This window comes from Idiotropiscis lumnitzeri, chromosome 7 (genome assembly GCF_059441095.1).
Source record: "Idiotropiscis lumnitzeri isolate Australia: NSW breed Sydney's pygmy pipehorse chromosome 7, RoL_Ilum_1.0, whole genome shotgun sequence".
Lineage (NCBI taxonomy): Eukaryota > Metazoa > Chordata > Actinopteri > Syngnathiformes > Syngnathidae > Idiotropiscis > Idiotropiscis lumnitzeri.
This window is the reverse complement of record NC_142397.1, coordinates 20,460,434-20,482,941: the sequence shown is the minus strand read 5'-3', so window position 1 is coordinate 20,482,941 and position 22,508 is coordinate 20,460,434. Positions and strand designations below refer to the sequence as shown.

Genomic DNA, 22,508 nt, shown 5'->3' with positions numbered 1-22,508 from the left:
AACAATAAAAAAATGCTAAATGTGTACACTTGGTTTCAGAAGTGGTTTCTTGACTACATTTATACTTTGGACATCCAGAGCGATGTCTGTGGGTGGAAAAAGAAGACATTTTGAAGCTGAGAAAAATCAATCAGAGCCATGACAATAACAAAGAAACGCTGGCCGTAGCAAAACCATTTTGTGAAGAATATGTGCAACGACTCACTCATCAGCAAGAAGAATATAATGGTCAGGCTAGTTTATACCAGGAAAGTAGAGACGAGTGTCAACAATTCAGAGACAGGATTTCATGGCCTGATGAGACAGATTCCATGTTACCAAAGTGATGGAAAGGTTAAAGCTTTGAAAACGATCAGGATCTACCCATGAGCACAAACAAGTTTTGAAGGATGGAGGTCATGGCTTGGACTTGCATGGCTTTTCCTAGTATGGGCTCACTAATCTTGATCTTGATTGCTGATGTAATTTATGATAACAGCAGCAACTAGTCTGTAAAACTATTTGGTCTTTCAACATGAAGAAAAATAATAATAAAATGCATTAGGGGTGGCATGGCTCATTGGTTGCGCGGTCATCACCCGACCCAGAGTTTGTGGGTTTTGACCCTTGTGCCCATGTCTAAGTGTCCTTGAGCAATGTACTGTCCCAAGATGCATCAGTAGGTGAATTCCAATCAGTGTGCAAAGCATGTGCCTTAATAGGTGGAAAAGACCATTTATACATTTATATTACGATTATTAATATTATGATTAATATATTATTAGTCTGATTTGCAAATAAACAAAGGCAGCAACTTATGGAAAGTTCACTACTTCTTGGCAACATATTATTTATATAGTTTGATGCCTATTTCGGAAAATGTGCCTGTGAAAAAGCCATTCCTTATTTTACCAAGTAAGTATGTCACAATTCAGCTAATTTACATAATATACATCCCTTACGAGTTTTCCCGCCCATGCGATGCGACCACTGTATACATCACACGCATAGGCAATCATAAACAAGTGTAATATGACAACTTCTTGATAAAGTACTGCCTCCACAAAGGAAAATACAAAACATAATAAAATCAATGGGAGCCAGTTTTTCATTCACCTACCAAACCTCCAAACTCTGAGCGAGCAGACCTCGCTGCATTACAACGTTCTACCTCCGCATCTCATCATCATGGAAAATGAAAGGCATACTTGGCACTGGGCCAGCAGTAGAGGGGTGTGAGGTGAGCACCAGCTCAATTCCAAAACGTCAGAGACCTTTTATCAGGACACCAGGGAAGAATATGGATGCTTTTAGTTTTATTCATTTCACCCAATTTGAATTTTGAAATGTGTTCTAACGCATTTGCTCAACAAGAAATGTGGTGCCTTACATACCTTCATTCCAAACTGGCGTGTTTATTGCCTTGTTGTAATACTGAGGGATTGTTTAATAATGCTGAAGACGCAAACATGCACACACTGTTTGTTTCCCTAATGTGTTCTGTGGTGCTCTATAGACAGCAGGATAATTGTGTTTTGTTTTTTTTGGTTTGTTTTTTTAACACGGAGAAATCTAAAAAGTGTACTAATGAATTACAATGGAGAGAAATGCTAGTGCAGCAGCAAAACAATATGAGGAATATGATAACAACCGGAATTAAAAAAAATCATTTGTTAACATCTCTGGCCTGCTTAGGAGAGGGAGAAACAAAGAGAGTGCGAGGGAATGGTGGAGGGGAGGCAAGTGCTAAAAGTAAATCAGAGGTGAAACAGGTAAACACAAACATCTCTTCATTAATAGTGACAACGATAGGGAGAAGAAAGCACACCATTGTTTTGCTCTCTCTCTCTCTCTCTCGTAGACACACAAACCACTGCTCCTTGTGTGATAACCCCGAAAACACTTTCATCGGCCTAAAGCTTTGATCTCAACCACCCAACTTCAAACTAGACTCAGATGGCTCACGGACCACACTCATGAATACTTTATGATGAGAATCTGAATGTTACTGAAGTTTGCAGGCGCTGCAGATGAATAGGAGATGGTGAAGAGGCAGACATTGTGAGGGAGGGCGAAAACAACTGAGCGCAGGAGATGGAGATGGCACAAAGTACATTTACAGAGCTCATGTGTGAGACTTTCAGGAGAACTGCGTGTCTGGCTTTCCTGGTTAGGTGTGAATAATTGCCATCTGCTTTGGTATTCAGCTACGTTCCAGAGTTCTCATTGGCTGTCTGCAGGAGCAATATGCCATCAGATTTGGGGCTAAATTTCGGTGTTGCTGTGTTGACAACACGGAGAAACTGATAATTGCTGATAAATATTTAAGTGAAAATTATGAGATCTATCATTTTGTGTGCATGCGTGAGTGTGTGTGGGTTTGTCCTCACTGTCTCACGGTCCAGATGCTTGTTGATCTTGACAATCCCGCTGAGTGGGTCAATGAAGAACTGGTTGTCTCGGTCCCCACTCACAATAGAGTAGAGGATGGCCCCATTCAGATAACTGTCCATATCCTCCGCTACCAGCTGCAAAGCACACACACGCACATACACACAAACGCGCACGCACGTCACAACATAAATATCAACTCTTCTGATTCAAATGTCAGGTTTCAGGGATTAACATCCTGGGATTTTTTCCTCAAATATTTGCTATAGGCATCAATAAAGGCTTACCTTATAATAAAAGTTATTCAGTCTTTCACTTGATCAAAACTTTACTGATACGAGTACAGTAAATATGTGCTGAGTTACTTACGGTACGTTATAAAAATTATGAAGTAATAAATATTACGCATGAAGCTATTAACAGCAAACAATAAACACTTTCATTCATTAATTATATTTCACAGGTGTAACAGTACAGTTTATACCATATATGAATTTTTGATTTTTTGCTTCCTTATTGTATTGCCTAATTTTATCTATGCATTTGTGTGGACGAACTGTACAAATGCATTCATACACACCCAGAGTCATGGAATGCTTTTATTTTCTTGTACCACTTAAAGTGCAACTACCATGATTTTTTTAAATGGACAGTAATTAACCTGGGTACTCAAGAGTTAATTCAAAGCCTTTTGACTTGAAATTCTGCATTATTAGTAATAATTCGGGTGTATAGAATTATACTGATGGTGAATTTTAATCTAATTTTTGGCACGCTCCACGGCACTCTTTGCATATTCCAATCTTGCCTGTGGGCAGCCTCTGGGCCCATTACACCAATATGATACTTCTTTGTATATTTTTGATATAACACATATACAGCACTAACTGTATTTGTATTATTTTACAAAAACATGAGCGAGTGAGTTAAACCCTGGACCGCTCACCATTTATTCAGACAAGGTACACTGACTTTGCCAAGCCAATTTATGACCACACGGTCTTAACCAAATTCAACTACTTAATACTAAGTTTGCCAACAGCAACAGTTAACTACACTTCCCATTTGATATTTCTTGTAATTATTTTTATTTTATTTTTTTTTGACAGTACTAACTTTAAAAGTCAGGATAATGTGGGAGCGATTACTCACAGTCAAGTCAAAAATGACTCATGGACTGACTTGAACATACCTGTACGACAGACTCTCCAATGGTGGCATCCTCTGACACAACCGTGGTGTAGAGGTCACGGCTGAACATGGGGGCATTGTCATTGACGTCTGTTACATTTATGTTCACTGTTGTAATGGCACTCAATGGAGGCGTACCCCCATCTTGAGCCTCCACTGTTAAGAAGTAGTCCCTGCATGTTTCATAATCTAGTGACTGGGCAACTATAATGGCACCTACAGGGAGGTGAGTGGAGAAAAAACAACAACACTGGTGAAGATGACATACTGCAACACATAGGTCTTAATAATTAACTAGAAAATGCAATTTCTGGACAATGCTGCAATGCTGAATGAGAAAATATGGAATCATGTGGAATGATACTGAATGAAATGATGGGGAATAACTGATGGAATGATATTGAGGGGGGGTGAGCAATCTGTTAGTGAAAATGTGGACTGATGTAGAATGTATATGCTGCACTGAGAGAGCACTGTCTCAAGGGAGTAACAAGTGAAACAATACCAACAAGACTATGTGTCATACTCACCAGAAAGAGAATGGATACTGAACTTTCCATGCTCATTTCCTGATCGTATACTGTAGGTAATCTCAGCGTTGGTTCCTATGTCTTTGCTAGCGGCGTACACTGTGAGCATCTTGGTGCCCACCGCCACATCTTCTGAGATGGTCACCAACTGATCACGACGCTCAAACACCGGTGGGTTGTCATTTATGTCCAGTACAGTGATTGTAACATTGACCAGTGAAGAGAGGGGCACAGGTGAACCCTGATCTGATGCGCGCACCTTTATCTGATAAAATGGCTGAATCTCTCTGTCGAGGATGCGTTCCAGCACCACGATGCCTGTTGACTTATCAATAGAGAATGCCCCATCAGCTGAGTCAGCTAAGGAGTAAACAACCGTACGTCCTGGACCAGCTGCACAGACAAAATGAGTTGCTCTAGTTATTTAACAGACAAAAAAAAAGACCAAATAAATTGGGAAAAAAAGTTAAACACAACTAGTGTATCCTTCTAAGACGGGTAGGATTGTTATATGCAATCATCCCAATTATCCTTTCATATGTGTTGATGCAGCCTGCATCCAACCTCTTCCATGGCAAGAAGTAGATTGGCCAAAGAATGGACTTCAAAAACTATCGTGAACATACTGTCCTTAATGTACAATTATTTTAGCTATAAAAATGTCATACATATCAAAGCTGGATTTCATTTATGACTCGATATAACGATCTTTGAGATGTCTATTTTGATTAGATTTTTAAAAAGGAAATAGTATTAGTATTTATGAGCTCCAATAATTAAAATCAAACACATCACCTTCATCCGGGTCTATGGCTTGAATACGCGTGAGAAGGGCTTTAGTGGCAGTGTCTTCATATACGCTTGCAGTATAGTGTGGCAGGGTAAAGACGGGTGGGTTGTCATTCACATCTGTCACTTCCACCCACACCTCAGCACGGCACAACCGCCCACCACCATCAGTTGCCATGGCAACCAACCAGTAGTAGGGTGTCATCTCTCGATCCAGAGCGACGGATGACTTGATCTCACCTGATTAATCGAATTATTATCAGCATGTGGAAGAATAACACATTGAAAAAAATGCATTTGGTGATTGGTTTGTCGGTGTGCACAATGAAAGGCAAGCAATTTAGGCCGGGGGATGTTGAATTACTCTACACACTACCACAGATTGTATTGAATTTCATTTTATATGCAATACAAAAATGCGCAGTGCAAAGTGTTGAAAATAAATCTAAGGTATGGGCATATGCATGGAAAATGCAGCTGCGCATATGTCGATTTTTGTGTCAGTGAAAGCCTTGTTTCACCTTTTGGGTATTTGGCAGACTGTTCTGTGTCAAGGTGGGTGTGCTGGGATGTCAAGGGTGTTTCCTCTGACATGCGCCCAGTGCACCAGATAATTTGTTGGCTGAAAATCATTCAAACTTCACGCCTGCTGGAAACACATCTAACTACTGGCATATATGGGCCACACCCTCAAGAAATGTTTGTGTCTATCAAGATTATAACAGTTTGGCATTTTTAATGATGGTTGGTTTTCATTTCGTTTTCCTTTTATTTTATTTTTTTTGGTTAATCAGGTAGTTTTAATAAGTTTATAGAACAAGTTTGATAGTTTTTTTTTTCAAAATTGTTTAATTTAGTTAGGTTTTTAATTAGTTTTATTTTTAGAATTTGTTTTTTTAATATTTTGAATATTTCTTAAGCGCAAGATTAAAAAAGAGGTCACTCAGCATTGTGTAAGACAGTAAAGTAAATCATAATTCTCAAACAACTGTTTTGAGCTTTCTGTAGAGCAATGCCGAAATAAATACATTTAAAATTAATCCTAATAGCGCATGTATAATCGTCACAAATACGGAAAATAAAGGAAATTTTTGGAATACGGTAACTATAGTTAGTTTCAGTTAGTTTATAAATGTTAGATGACATTTCAGTGAGTTTTCGTTTTCTGGAAATCATTTTCATTTTTTGTTGCATTTTCTTAACAATTTTTTTTTCAATTTATTTTTGTCATTTTGCTATATTTCGTTACCAAAAACTGAGAATAAAAAACTGTTCTATGCAAATAAATGCAAAACATTAACAGTGAATGGGAAGAAGACATTTACGTGGACTGGAATAGTGAGATGATTTTTCTGGAGAAGCCCTACCATGATCTAGTTTTTCTGCTGAAAGAATGTAACACGGTCCTCCAACACCATTGTCGTTGTTTATGGTAGCTATGTTCATGCATGGTGACATGTGAACTGAGCCAACTTTTCATCGTTTCAGGAAACATGCGTGGGCTCACAAACGGACATGAACGATCACTGTGGAGGGGGGGTTTCCAACTGCACACTTCACAGCGCAGATCTGTGACCTTCCTGGCCACCTTTACATCAACCACCCATGGACGTATGCTTGCAGTCCCTTAACGCGCCTCAACCACCTGTTTGGACTGATATAAATCAGTTTTTTCTGCCACCATGTCAAGGACTTGCGGCTCTCACGGACCGATTTAAAAGGGACTCGAGGATCTGTTTCAATTGTAAAACGCCCTCTTTTTAAATGCACCACCTTGCGCTGACTTGCACCGGGATAGGAAAATACCAAAACAAGGTCTAGCCCGCCACCTAACAGATTTAGAATGCGCCTCGCGCTAGACTTCCACTGTGCACGAAAACAGAGCCCTATATCTAAGTTGCTTTCATACCGGTGTCTGCGTCGATACTGAAGTCATGGGATCCAAGGCCATGCAAGGAGTACTGGATCCAAGCACTGACGCCCACATCTTTATCAGTAGCAGCGACCCTTAGTAGCACACTATTCACCGGGATATTCTCTGGAACGGATGCAGTATAGAGTGCCTGCGGACATACATTCACAAACACACTCAGACACACAGCCCTCGGATTAAATAATTTATGAAGCTTTGACACCAGCTTGCTACATTCAGTCTGAAATAATTTATAGTCCTCTGATACATCCAAATACAGTGTATCCAAAAAACGAAGACAGCGGCCAACAGCCAGCTTTAAAGTCACCTGTTCACAGATGGGTTTGTTATCATTGGCGTCCATCACTGTGACCTCCACGGTTGCTTGGGAAACAAATAGTCCATCGCTGGCAGTCACATTAATAATGTAGAGGTTACGTTCCTCCCTGTCCAGCAGCCCTTTCACGTACATTTTCCATTCACCCTGAACTAGACCCAGCGCAAACACACCACGATAGTTCCCACCTGTGAAACAGAGCAACACACAGCAATCAATCAGGTGTCCGAGTAGTTTACACAATTTGATCTTTGATAATTACTACTGACATGACGTTACTAGCAAATAATCTTAACATACATTTATATAGTTTATTCTTTATCACAATTACAGGAGACAAACCTAATAGTATGCATGCAAATAATCCAATCAATTCATGGTTTGCAATAAAATCAGGTTAATTTATATAGACACCACAAATAAGAAGTTCAAACTTTAAAAAGCAAAGAACTTTTCATTTCAGCAACAATACATGGAAAAGTTGAAGAAAAACACAACTGAAAGAGCATCCTGTATACATTTCCATGATTCCATTTGAACAAGGATTTGAAATACAAGTGTTAGGCATGCACACTTCCCATTAAAATGTGTGGAAATTGCAGACCACAGTGACGGGTTCATTTATCTATTTCAACCATTACATTCTTCATTCTCACAAAGCCTCCACAGCGTTCCCATTAAGTTTCTTCATTACAAGAATCAAATGAACATGTTAAATATTAAAACATGTTTTTCATTACAATATGAAGAGCTACATTTTCCCATGATATAAGGCCTGTTAATGATAACAATGACCATATCGATTCCTCAGTATCGATACATCAAGTGCGCTGAGCTACACTCCCACGGTTTGAAAACTCACAGCCGTGTAATGTGCTGTTCAGTTATTCAGCATGCCAGAATCTGTGGGTACACGGAGCGCGCTACGTAAGCACGATTTGAGATCTGGTAACTGACAGAGGATTAACTGGAAATTCAAAGAAAAGGCACAGAAATGAACCCATTCTGCTTCTCAGAGTAGAGTTAGGGTGTCAGATTGAATTTTCGAATGTACCCTAATTACTGAATGAAAAAAGTGCATGTGTCACTTCCACAATTGTTGCTGGATAACTCACTACACAGGCTGTATGACAAATGTGAAGATGTTGCTGTTCCTGCATACAAATTTTGCAGTGTAAAAGAAAAGCATCGAATTTTACCGTACTATAAACCACTCCTTTTTCGGTTTTATTAAGACATGTTTTATTTATTAATTTTTACTGATGATCTTGAAGCCTCTAATATTTACCCTTAGTCTCATCATGGCTGACCAATGAAATTGTAGTCTTACAGTGGACCAATGAAACTGCCAGAGTCTTCCCTGATACTATTCATCATTAATTATCTTCATTATTTATAATTTAAGTACAGTATTATTTGCTTTTCTGTCAGGACATTTTTTTTTTGATGAATAATCCTGGTCACCAATAGTATGGTTCATTTGACAAAGTGAAACATCACTAATCATTAATTCATACATTCTAATTGAATTCACATTCATAGCCTATTCATTATTGGCACTCTAATTTCATTGTTTTGAATGTAATGGTGGCTCGTCTGAGGTTCAAGTAAAGTTCAAGTGTGCCCGGTGGTTTAAATAGCCTTCATAAAAATGTATGGAATTTGTTATCACTAATATTTTATTAACACATTCAAATCATTAAATGGTCAGTTGTTGTCACTTATTTTATTGGGGTAAAAACATAGAAATAATCACACATAGCGGTATTGAAGAATATTCTCCTTTAAATAATCAGTATCGTATCAAATCAAAAGTTCATGAGGTTAAACAATTGATTAGGATTGTATTTTTCCAGTATAATTTAAGATAAAGTACTTTGTAAATACAATATCTCGAAAATTATTTTCCTTTGTCTTGTTCATATCTCATCATTTATATTCTGCAGCACCTTTATTAGCAAGTCAGTTTCAATCTATTTTTAATGGAGATGTCATATCAGGTCATGGTTTCTGCTATTTATAGCTCTAAAAATGATATTCTTCCTCTGGCTGCAAATACAATCAATAGGTTGTGGGTCCCATCCTCAGCTCCTTCTCCAGCTGACCTTGTCTGAGTATCCTTGAACACAAAACTTAACACCCAGTTGGCCCTGGTCCTGCCTCATCAATGTAGGAATAAGATGTTGCTTTCCAATTAAGACTATAAAGTCCATTAATCGCTGTATGATTGGTGAAACTGAGCGTGAGAAAGTGCTTTGAGTGAGTTGAAGGAAGAAATTGCAATGCAAGTGAATCCCATATAGATGCACTTTTACTTCGCAATCGTCAACTGCGAGAGCACGCAAATCAGGTTGCCTGGGTAGTTGACAATCATTGCAAGGTAATTAAGAGAAGGAATTGCTTCCAGCAAAAGTTATTCATTAGATCTTTTATCGCCTGCCTTTTGGTGGTACCTCTCTCAGTCTCATGGGAAGTTCCAACTTCATTAGCATCTTATTTGTCAATGAATGAGTAATCCTTTAATCTTAAGGCATTCTATTTAATCAAGTATAAAATTTGATCCCACTCTATCAATTTACATTGTTTCTTTTGCTCTTAATGCATAGCATACAATATCTCTGTGTGTGAGTCTGCTTTTAGTTTTTTTTTCTCACTAAAGTTAAACACAAATTAAACGGTTTCATTTGGGAAAGTTTATGGCATAGGACTCATGAAAGCCCTCAATTAATGTTTGCCTAACCTCATAATTATACTACAGAATACAAAAAAATGTTCACTGTAGATGTTAGTAGTTTTGCCACAATGTTTAAAAACAAAAGGACTGTTTATTATTTGCTTGACCTGTAGAGAAGGTTAGACTGTTAGATTACCTCAGGCAATAAACATTTTTGCAGCAAATGTTTCTCTGTGGAAATCTTTCCAAATAATACAATGCCATGGTATTGGCTTACCCAAACTCTTATCCTGATGCAAATTCCAGGAAGCCAGAACTCAAATGTAAACATCATTTTAACATACATTATTTCAAGTTGAACAATTAAAAAAAAGGTGTTCTTACCAGTGATGTGATAGCTGACTTGTCGGTTAATGGCAGAACTGTCATCGTCTTTAGTGTTCAGCACAGCCACCACTTCTCCTGGTGAGTCACTCTCATTAACTGCACCAACATATCGTTGCTCCAGAAAAATGGGGGGGTTGTCATTGATGTCGGATACTACCACTGTCACTGTGGTTGTGCTGGAAAGAGATAATGCCTCGCCGAGATCGGAAGCAATCACTGTGAATGTATATGATGGATTGGACTCATGGTTCAGGTTCTTGCGAGTGGAAATCCAGCCTGTGTTGGAGTCAATACTGAACATTCCATTTAATTTATTGGAATCAACCTCTGAATGGATGTAGGCCCCAAGACTGTACGTTACTTGTCCATTGGCTGCTGAGTCGGGGTCGTGTGCTTGGACTTGAATAACTCTCGTTCCAATAGGCATTCCTTCCAAAACAGTGGCTTCATATGAGATGGCCTCAAAAGATGGTTTATTGTCATTTAGGTCTAGTACTTTAACAATAACATCAACAGATGTTACAGAATCCAGTTTGGACTGTTGCACAGTGGCAATAACTTTGAAATGGTATTCTTTGATGTACTCATGGTCCAAGAGTTTATCAATCTTTATAACACCAGTATCTTTTTCAATCACAAACGCCTCATCTTTGTTGTTTTCTCCATTCTCTCCGTTAACCAAAGAAAATGTAGCTGTAAGGTCATATCCTGGAGGATTTTTAAGGCGGACCATACCAATAGTGTAGCCTATTAGTGTGTCCTCTGTTATGCTGAATAAATATGGATGATGACTAAATGCGGGAATTATGGAATCCGGAGAAAGAACATGAATGTAGACCGACACTAGAGAGTGGCGAACTGGATTTCCACCATCCACAGCTTTTACAAAAAAAGATAACACAGAGTTCCTCAAATGGCTGAAGCTTCCTTTTGTCACCATCCAGCCATTTTCAGGATCAATCTCCAAAATGTCTACCACAGGAATATGTGCCTCACTGTAGAGGGAATATGTAACCCTGGCATTGGTACCATCATCAGGATCACTGGCCTGAATTTGTGTCACTAAAAAACCATTAGCAACATCAGATTTGACAGAAGCTGTGTATTCAGTGGCACTAAAATGAGGTGCATTGTCATTGTCATCCAAAAGTGTAACTTGTACCGTGCAGTAAGAAACACGTCCACCTGAGTCTTGAGCGAGCACAGTTAGTACTATGTCTTTATTTGCAGGATCCTCACGATCAAGCTTTTCCACTGTGGTGATTTGGCCACTTGCATCAATGCTGAACTGGTTCTTGCCAACATCGTTGACAAAGGAATAAGCAACATGACCAAAAACACCAGGGTCCGCATCTGCTGCCTTTACCTTAAAGAAAAGAAAGAATAAATACCAATTACAGTAAAATAAGTGAACTAATTAACGAATTGAATAACTGCATTAATTCTTACCTTTATAACTTTGGTTCCCGCTGCAGCATTTTCTCTCAGCTCAGCTTCATAGACATTCTGGCCAAACATTGGGCTATACAAGTTGGCTTCCAAAACTTTAACGTGAACTTGTGCAGTGCTGGTGAAGACCCCATCTGACACCGAAACATTCAGGTTGTAAACAGGTTCCATCCTTTCTTTATTGTGGCTGGACAAAGTGATAATCCCAGTCTTTTTTTCCATCACAAACTTCATCCTTTCATTCCCAGACAAAATACTGTACTCCAGCTTGTCAAAATCAGAATTGTCTGCATCCGAGGCTTGGACGCAGGTTACAAATTGACCCTTTGGTGCCAGCTCATTCACATGGGCTTCGTAAAGAAGCTGGTTGAAAACTGGAGGATTGTCATTTGTGTCATTCACCACAACTGTGATAGACATGTCACTACTTAAAGGTGGAAAGCCATTATCAGTAGCTCTGACGATGAAATCATACTTCCGGACTTGTTCATAATCCAGCATACGGGCAGTCAGAATTAGTCCACTGCTGCTGTCGATGTGAAAATAATCTGTATCATTGTGTGAATCGGATAAAATCTGGTATAGAACAATATTATTCTTCTGAGAGTCTTTGTCAGCAGCTATTACTTGAAGTGCAGGAGTCCCAATCACGGCTGTTTCCGATAAAACTACAGAATATGACATTTTCTGGAAGATGGGGACGTTGTCATTAACATCCTGAATGGCTACATTCACATCAACCTCAGAACGGGCACCAGTTAAATAGTCAGTTGCTCTGATGGTCAGATGATAATAAGATGCAATTTCATAGTCCAAAGAATGGATGACACTGATGACTCCAGTGTCAAAACCAATGTCAAACTGAAGGGATGGATCTCCATCAACAATAGTGTAAAAGATACTCTGACCTTCAGGACTAGTTGCATTAATACCAAGGACAGGTGTGTGCACTGCCACGTCCTCATTAACAGACACCAAATAAAAAGATTTGTCAAAGACAGGCATGGCTTTGTTGACCACTGTAATTGGAAATTCCATTGTAGAAGAGAGAGGTGGATAACCACCATCTCTGGCGTATATCACCATCAGGTATTCCATATTAGACAGGTCAGAGTCAAAAGCCCTCTTGAGTTTAAGATTGCCAGTTTGGCGATTGATTTCAAAATGCCCATGGTCATCCTTGAGGTAATAAGATACAACGCCATTAATTCCTTTATCACCATCAACTGCCATGACTTTGAAAATGTGGGATCCTGGCTCCGCTTCTACTTGAACAGCTGCATAATAAGGAAGTCCAACAAATATAGGGGCGTTGTCGTTGATGTCTTCCACTTGCACTTTGACCATAACTCTGGCTACATGCAAACGGTCATGCTCCCTTCTTGCCTCAACAACCAGTTCATAGAATTCTTGCTCTTCACGGTCAAAAGGTAAACCTGTGGTTTGGATCACCCCTGAAGTTGGACGGATTTTGAAGAGTTTACCAGGGTTCAACAATGTGTACTTCAGTGGTTCATTAAGACGGTTTCCAACAGCATTGACAACTGCCACCTTGGTGATGTTAGATACATTCTCTTGAATCAAGGAAGTGTAAACATTATTAGTGAAGCTTAGACCAGAATCCAGAGCTTCTCGCACAAGAATGGTTACCATAGCTGTGGTGGAAAATTTCCCATCTGAGACTTTGACACTGAAGCGGAAACGTTCTCTGGAAAAACTGTTGTTTTTAACAATTATAATACCATTGGAAGGTTTGATGGAAAAATGTTCCAGTGCTCCATCTGTGAAAGAGTAGGTGAGTCCTGTAGCTTGTTTGTCTGGGTCTATGGCTGACACCTGCAATGCTTCCACTCCCACATAAGTGGGGAGAAGCACAACTGTTTCATAATTACTCTGGGAGAAACGAGGTGGTGAGTCATTTGTGTCTATGACTTGTACTGTGACCTCAGTTGGGCGCTCTGCTGTTAACTGTGGTCTGCCATTATCTCTGACTTGAACATGGAAATTGAATACAGAAGACGTCTCATGGTCAAGATTTGCAATGGTCCGGATGGAGCCAGTACCTGAGTCAACTGTGAAAATCATTTTTGCTGTGTCCTCAACAATCTGATATATGAGCAGAGCATTTTGGTTGTGATCAGCATCATTGGCCCTTATTACGAGAGGTGAATCGTCTGCGTTTAAAACGAGACTGTTGACTGGTGCAGCTTCGCTGATGCTTCCATGGTAGTGAAGTTGCTTGAACACTGGTGGGTTATCATTTTCATCCAAAACATGTATCAAAAGAGTTGCATTGGAGGCCAAGCCAGCCATGTTGGTAGCCTGGACTGTGAGAGTAAAATATGCTCTAGCTTCATAGTCCGGAGACTTTTGAGTCGTAATTACTCCACTATACTGGTTTATCTGAAAAAAACGCTCAGTGTTTCCTTGTTTGATATCATAAGTGAGTGTGGACTGACTGACGGCACTGACTGTGGTGACAGAGGTCCCGATCACGGCATTCTCTGTGACATCAGCTTGGTACTCAGGTTGAGGAAACTTTGGACCAGCATTGTTCGAGAGCGTGACGGCAATACGCACTATTGTGGTTGTGGACAGGGAGGGGGAGCCATTGTCTGTGACTCTAATAGTAAGTATGTAGTGACCTATACTGGACAAGTCAAGGTCATGTGCAACTGTGATGATTCCCAAAGCGGGCTCAATATGAAATGAATTTCCAACGTTCCCTGTTGGAAAAGAAAAAAAAAAACAATTTGCTTCATTTAATGCCTGGATAATGGACGGATCGAAAAAAGTATCTTAAAAATCATTAGGTGCACTAACCTGATTCAATGGAGTAGTGAAGCTCTCCATTCTTTCCTTTGTCTTTGTCCAAGGCAGTCACCTGAACAACAGCTGATCCCACGGCTGCTGACTCATAGACTGAACCCTCATATAGTGCACTAGTAAAAATCGGTACATGGTCATTTATATCTTCCACCTCTACCAGCACACGAGCCAGGTTCTTCCGGTATGGAAATTCTTGATCTTTTACCTGTGAGAGAACACATTGTCAAATGTTAGATTCAATAATAGAGCCAGATGTTGGAGAAGTGCTTTCAATATTTAGATTGGCCTATACAGTAAGACAATGTCCATATGACCTATACGTGTCTGCAGATGTTTTTTTTAACATCCAAGCACCTTCTGGCATAGACAAATGTATATTTTCACATATTTTTGCTGTAATCACATTAGTTCCTGTAAATTCCAAGTACGGCAGACAGTACAGGTTTCAAGTACAAAACATTTCAACATTGCATCTGAGAAGTGGCAGCTAATTTTTGCCATATTTACATTTCATTAACAGTTCCGCTCTCTGAGTGCCAGCTCTTTCCTCTCTGTGCATGTGTGTGTATGTGTTCATTGCAGGTTTGGACAAGGCGAGTTGGAGCCAGCCAGCAGATGGAAGTGATTCTACCAATTAGCAGCTGGCTGTCTAACGCCGAACTTGGACTCGTTTCCAGATCGTCAACACTTTTCATTGAGTTCCTTGTATCCAAACATTTAGAACATTCATGTTTATATTGTGAAATCCTTAGCCGGCCCTGCTCTGCGTTATGTTCCCACCCTGCCTCGTGCTCTTCCCTTGCACACCTGCTTCATATCCTGTTCCCTCAAGCTACAGCCAATTCCACCACATAACACGAAATATTTCAACATCATATCCTGCTGTACATCTCTTGTATTGTATACTCTCCTGAGCCCGGAGATTAAATGAACAGGATATACTGTAACTACGTTTGTAAATGACAAATAACAGCCCGTTACGCCAGAGACTTTTTCTTGTGGAGCAAGTGGAGGATTTTCAGGTCAGTTTGTAAATCGATTATAATCATTTGAGGTTAGATTACATCCTTATGAGCATTACATGCCTGTCTTGGTAACTGCAAACATTTAACAGACAATAACACATTCAACAGATGGACACTGCCAAAACTAAAACATGAATCACTCAGTTTCCACCTGAAGATCTCTTACCATAACAGTAAGTATGTGCTGTGCACAAGCTTCATGGTCCAAACTCTGAGTTGTGTAGATAGTGCCCATGGTGGGGTGGATACGGAACAGACGCATGCTGTTTGGGTCTATTGCACTCTGCAAGGAGTAACTTAGCCGATGATACTCATCTCTGTCCAATGCCAGGACCTGAACCACTTCAGTGTCAGGAGGTGTATCCTCAGAAATAGTGACATCATAGAATGGCTGGGAGAAGATGGGGGCGTTGTCGTTGTTGTCAGTAACAGTGATGTGAACCTTGACCATGGAGAGAAAAGTCACAGAGAAAAGACATCACTGTTGAGTAGCCATACTCTGACATATTCTTCAAAGTACATGCATGGATGCTTTGAAGATACTTTCTTTAATTTCGGTGGAAATTGACACTTTGACACTCAGATGGACGTTTTGTGACAGACTTTTTGCCTGTGATAACTCTTGCAGTCGAACACAGTGGATTCCTCCTGACATTGTGATGTGAATTAAATGGTTTTAAGCGCTGGAATTCTTCTTTGGGAGTGGATTACCACCTCTCTCTCTCTCTCAACAACCAGTCACACTCACAGGCAATTGAGTGTTCAATCAATCTAACATTCATGTTTTTTGTAATGTGAGAGAAAGAAACCCCGCGTAGGCACAGGGAGAACATGCAAACGCCGCATAGAAATGGCTGGAAACAAATCCTTGACCTCTACACTGTGAGGCGGATATATGTATCTATACACACACGGACACACACAAGCACTTAACATTTCAAATCTTTATTTTCTTGCCTCCGCAGGAAAGTAAAACTAACAAAATTAAAATTTGGTTCTTCTTCTGAAAATAATGAATAAGAAATAATAATGAAAAAAAAACTTTATAGCAGTAACAGTTATCGATACAAATTCTCAAATGCAATTTACAGTGACTGCAAACTGTCAAGGAACTGTTTAAGCCTGTTATGATAGTTGCCTGTTATGACTAGTAAAACTCTGTGAGTCATCAGTGACAAGTGAAAAAGCACAACATGCGTCAGCCAAAACACCGAGAGCTGGTGGAGAGACAAAAATAAACAGTCCATGAGGTCCTGAGGGATTCTAAAAGCATGTGGTCAAAACTTTATTTTGAGTAAAAAATAATAATAAAATAGAGCATTTATAGAAAATGGCAATTTGTCGCAATGTCCACATTTTTTGCATTTTGTCATGAACATTACCACGAGACAGTTATAGCTGTATATTATGTAACAGGATCAAAACAATTATCCATACTATTCAACTGCTCAACATAACAGCAATCATCTATAAAATCATTAATAAGTTATGGCTTCATTATTTGTTATTGTAATGCATATATCGTAACAATGTTGTAATGACACGCTGAATCAGCGTGCCATTGTCAAAAATATTTAAAGTATCTGTTGATAAATTGGATGAATTAGCCTCTGCCATTTCTATTCGCAACTGAAATAAAGAAATCAGGTTAATCATATTATAAAAGTCATAATTTAAACACTCAATTTTGCTAACAAACATCATTGTTGATAGACTTGAATATATTTTATTTTTTGTTTCTAATTAGTGCAATGTACTTCTCGTACAATTGTGTATTCGATTTCCACTATAGCTGATGAATAGAGATGCATTTTCACCTTGTATTCTATTAATGCACTTTTAATCTCATATGCCTGTCCTTTCATGTGCTTACATGCAAATTAATTTCCTGTCCTATGTAGCTGTGTAGTGTTATGATGTATTATTTTTTTCTCCAAATATCTTGCTGCCACACAGGTGATGATTAGAGTCTTGGGCTGTGTTGACACGAGACACCAAGTGAACTTGCATCTCTGCATCATGTTTAGCCACGTTAACGATCCATCCTGAGATTGCAGGAAGCAGGACATCACAAAATAGTGTGCACTAAGAATTGCGCGATACAATCAGTGAAAAGCAGGGAGATTGGGTGACTGTTAAACCTAGACTTGCATATTTTATGTATTTTTTTGGAACCATATAGTATTGATTTAATTGTATTCATTAATAAAATGTCTTCTGGCCAGTGTTTTTATGGCCCGACACAGCGCTGTACAGTTACCAATTTTGGATACTGGAATTCTTTTTTTAAATCCCAAACAATCAGCGTGATGGGCAAAATGTTAGAGCCGTTTATCCACACAAGAGTTGTGGGAGTGCAGGAGCCTATCCCAGCTGGAGAAATTATTTTTCTCCTTAATTCCACATAGCATGTAACTGTATTCACGTGTCTAGATGCATTTGCAGTAGCACACAGCAGCTAGGCCTGTCCCCATTGCCCACAGCCTTCGTACGTTCAGTGCGGGCCCCCGGCGGCAACACTGGAAATGCTTTGGGCCCTGCCCACCTATGTCTCCAGCTGCGGTGCCTGCTGGGACTCTGCGGTGGCAGTAGTCACACTTCGCGGGGTCAGCCGTTCCCCCCAGGCTGGCCCAGCGTCTGGACCTGACTAATAAATATGGCGGATCCGGACACAAAGACAGAATATGTACGTCTACTGCCAACATTGAGTCTGCAAGTTGAAGTGAAACTTAAACAGTAAGTCAACACAAATGCAAATGCCATCCTCAATTTATCATATATGATATATAGCTGCAGCATATACATGCATACAGACATACATTTACACATAGAGCATATGTTCGCATATTCTCCTTAGATTACATTAAATGTAGCTTTTACATTTTACATTCAAATGTGTGAAAATCGCCATCCATTGCTTTTTTTTACCATGTCAAACCACCCACTGTATGTCACCTGTCTTTTGTCCCAGAGATAAGGATGGGCCAGCTCATTATTTATTGGTTCCGCCATTCTTTTCTCTGCAGTTTTCACTGTAAAATTCTGTTGAAATCCGTTTCTATTGTCACTCATAAATCCCTCGGTCACCGTCTCTCCGATGGGATGTGCAGAAATGTCCTCGCAGCACGCTGCCACCTCTGAATTGAACTTGTTTTTTCAGGCAAAGACACAAAATAAAGAAGGTGGTTGACGGCACAGTGTGGTGTGCTCAGTGCAGTGTGATTAAGTCATTGAGTCATCCATTGTATTTTATTATAGACGGGCACCACTTGGTCAAACTGTCAGCCAAATGTTTTGGTTAGTTTCATTAGATATTGGAATTAATGAAACTAGAACATTTCAGATATCGCAAGATAGGGAGATATGGACTCTGTCTTTTAATTCAGTTGGGAAATTAAGCAAAACATCAGTCAAGCACTTAACCCTGAAGTCCTCGAGTCAAAAGAGCCCAAACAATCTGCCCGCTTCGAAACCAGAAAGCTCTAGCTAAGATGAAAAAAGCGACCACTTCTCTTAGTTTCTGTGCCGACTGACTGCTCATCCAAAATAAACTAACCAAACTAAAATTGCTGCAGGAGCATCGGCATAACTTGCAAGGCGAGGAAAGCATCAACATGTACTTTGCACACATTCAGAAATTGGATCCCGAGATTTGTAAAGAAAACATAACAAGAAGTGGAAGGAAACAGACTGGAGAGCTGCCAGGCGGTTAGTCTAAATATAAACCTTGCTGCGCTGAACTGCCAAGGCTCTCCCTGGCGGCATGTTGCTGTGCTGAATGTCCATATGAGAGACTTGATTCCATCTTACAGGTGTGTATTTGTGTGGAAAATAGGAGTGCATATGGAAAGGAGGAAGGCCCTTCCAAGCCATTCCCTTATCTGAGCAGATGAAAAGCGAATTACAGATGACTGACACCAATTTTTATTTTTAATGTTATGTAACAGTGTAGGATGAGCTTATGAAAAAATATTTTTTATAATATCATCATTATTAATGTTGTTGCAGTTTAAAATTGGAGCAAACACAAATTTACCAAATTCTCTTTTGAGCCATTGTGGCGAATTAAAATTGAAAGCTTAAACTGAAATATAGTAGTTCTGTACTTTAGTGATTTACTATTATCATGAACAGACACCTTGAGGGCTGTCATTATTAACCATTAAATTGAATTTGTTCTCCTGTGTATGGAGTCCAAAATTTTAACCAATACGTTGTGGCTCAACATAGTAAAAAGTAACATTTACACTCTCCTAGTGGCCTAAATAAATACATTTAGGTCATGTATGAAAGGCTGACGCCTTTCGCAAGCAAGCATTACACCCACTTGGTGCTTCCAAGAAATAATCTTCAGTAACAAATAAGAGAGCTGAATGAAACGGCGTTAAATCAAAAGTTGCACTTTTGCCAAGTGAAATGTATTCTCCCATGCTAACATAGCTGCATAAATCATCCACAAATTTATTTTGGAATACGAGAAGAAAACCACATAAAACCATACGGACTGCGTTGATGTTGATCAAAGTTTTACAAGCTGTCAATATAGCAATAGTACATTGATTGTGTCGATGATGCCAAGTCCATTTGGTGTGAGTGACCTTTAACCCTAAAATATACCTACATTTTCCATTTGGGTTGTACGTGTCTTACCTGCGTATATGCAATGTTGATGCCATCTGTAGCCTGCACGGTTAGATTATAGAAAGAGCGTTGCTCAGCATCCAAAGGCCTGGCGATGATGATGGTGCCCATGGCCTTCTCGACATCAAATACACTGTCTGTGTTCCCACCTGCTCCACACAGAGAGAGTGGAAGGGAGGCAAACAGTGTTAATCTTGTTGACTTAGTCCGAACACAATGAATGTGTGAACACACAAACACACCCACACACACACACACCCCGGCACACACCAGCTGATTAACACAGTTCAATGACTTTTATTTTTCGGCTTTTCATTTCCAGTGATTTAGAACTGCACTGAATCTGACAGAGAGGTGTGAGTTACATTATTATACAACGGTGGAGTACACTGGCAATGACTGAAAAAACATCAGACATGGTTATCCAAATTGATCAGCATCTTCTTTGTAAAGGTAGAAAGTAATATACAACTCCTGTATTGGCTCTCAAAGTATATTGGTATATTGTTGCCACTAAGTGCATTGCGTTAAAAACAGATAATAGAATGAAAAAGGTGGTCCCATGTTTTCAGACTTCTTATCCTATTGAATTATTTACGTGAGCAGCTTGGAAATCACTGTTTAGAGAAACTTTTGGGCTAAAAACAGACGCCATCGCGAACAAAGGATCTCAAAGGCAAATGCCAATATGTTGTGATTTTTTTTTCCCATGTCAGCAGTACATTCAATAAACGGGGATGCACTGTTTGTTCTGCAGTATGAAAGAAGAAAGTTGAGACTAAGACAGAAAAAGACATTAAAACATACTGTGATCACAGGAAGCTTCAAATTACTGTCTGCTGTCCAAACCAAGCATCCTCTCTAAGGCCATGTGGAAGAAGGAGGTTTGGCAAGTATCCCACTGCGGTCTGAGAGAACCTCCCATCTGCCAACACCAAATTATATACAAAGAAACCCAGCCTCTGCCAGCCTTCAAAATTGGTTTTCACTGCCTGCGGGATTTATGATCACTGTCTGCCTCACCTCAGCATGCGAGCTTCAGTTAAATGCAACAAACATCGTGGTGGAGCATCATATATTCATTTAAAAGTATTTATCAGTTTAGTATTAGTTAATTAATTTTTAAAAACAGTAGAAAAAAATGGAAGCTGCTGCTTTTTCATTCATTCTATTGTACTTGTTTTGCAGTGCATTTCCCTTTCAGTGCAGTATTTCACTTATATGCAAATGAGGAATAGAAAGTGTGAGATATTGCACGGAATGAACTGCATCATATGAATCGGATGTTTACATAGCGATAACAACAACAAATTCAGATTGTCTCAAACTGCAGCTCCTAACAGATTCAAGACGTTTGCTTGCACATAGGCATCAATCAACATGAATCCAATCAGAAACTTGATGAAAGTAGAAAAACAATTTAACTTGAAATTGTCTTCACTGGTGATGGTTCCTCCTTCAAGCAAAAACCTTATACCTGCAGCACTATTCAAAAACCAGTCGAGAGTTTTCTCCACACAGCTGCTATTTGGCCATTGATTGGTTATTCGAGCCTACATGTAAGGTAGTGAAGAGCTACACTAACTTCTAATTGGACCAGTATTTTTTTTTGAAGTGGCATACCAGTAGTATCGCACAATGACAATCCCTGGGATTAACAGCCCAACAAGGTAAGCAAGGTGGCCACCCATTCTAATGAGTAGTTTCACATATTGTATCATAATTGTATGCCAGCCTTACACTTATTACATCACATAAATCAATGTTCCTCAATGTGGAAATACATAATTTAGATTGGAACATATAACGACACCGGGGACAGCAGCAATCCCATGCACCTTCCATGCAAACTTATATCGTTGAATAAAAAGCACACTTGGACACAGGACTACAAATCAGACAGCAGAACGACACAATAAAAACAACTTCTTGTTTCCTTAAATAAACCATCTAATTAAAAGCAATGATATAATCCTGATAATATTTTAGTGGCACACGATCTGAACCGACTTTTTACTTACCTGTATGCATGTATTCGCATCTCTGGAGTGCTTTCTCACCCATTAAATGTAAAATTAAATGACCGAGTCATTCTTTTCTGAGCTATCTTTAAAATTGTAAAAATAAATAAGTCATTCGGATTTGGGCGTGACTGTAACGTTTGATTTTGGCAATGTTCGCTATATGTTCTCACAGGGGGCAAAAATACAGACACTCTGACCTTAAGTACAAGTACAGATAATGATAAAACAACTTTGGCCAAAGTAGAAGTATTGATAGGTTGATACTTTACGTACTTTATTAAGAATGATAGACATTTTACTCAGAAATGCACTTACTTAGTATTACAGGAAACATTGTTTGCTGCCAATTA

General features: G+C 39.3%; 1 protein-coding gene across 8 annotated transcripts in view; it reads right to left on the bottom strand.

Moving 5' to 3' along the window:
• Positions 1 to 22,508, bottom strand: part of LOC148333984 (protocadherin Fat 3-like) — a 178,680-nt gene that overhangs the window by 29,513 nt on the left and 126,659 nt on the right. For 5 of the 8 annotated variants that reach the window (XM_088300252.1, XM_088300255.1, XM_088300256.1 and 2 more), the window contains exons 9-19: positions 20,144 to 20,286; positions 15,660 to 15,935; positions 14,463 to 14,673; positions 11,640 to 14,365; positions 10,188 to 11,556; positions 7,121 to 7,317; positions 6,790 to 6,943; positions 4,887 to 5,120; positions 4,092 to 4,484; positions 3,563 to 3,777; positions 2,370 to 2,507 (exon numbers count right to left, since the gene is read on the bottom strand). In XM_088300252.1, coding sequence (XP_088156378.1) covers positions 2,370 to 2,507; positions 3,563 to 3,777; positions 4,092 to 4,484; positions 4,887 to 5,120; positions 6,790 to 6,943; positions 7,121 to 7,317; positions 10,188 to 11,556; positions 11,640 to 14,365; positions 14,463 to 14,673; positions 15,660 to 15,935; positions 20,144 to 20,286 — 6,056 coding nt within the window. The remainder of the gene's footprint in view (positions 1 to 2,369; positions 2,508 to 3,562; positions 3,778 to 4,091; positions 4,485 to 4,886; positions 5,121 to 6,789; positions 6,944 to 7,120; positions 7,318 to 10,187; positions 11,557 to 11,639; positions 14,366 to 14,462; positions 14,674 to 15,659; positions 15,936 to 20,143; positions 20,287 to 22,508) is intronic. The other 3 variants (XM_088300253.1, XM_088300257.1, XM_088300260.1) reach the window with 1 other exon arrangement.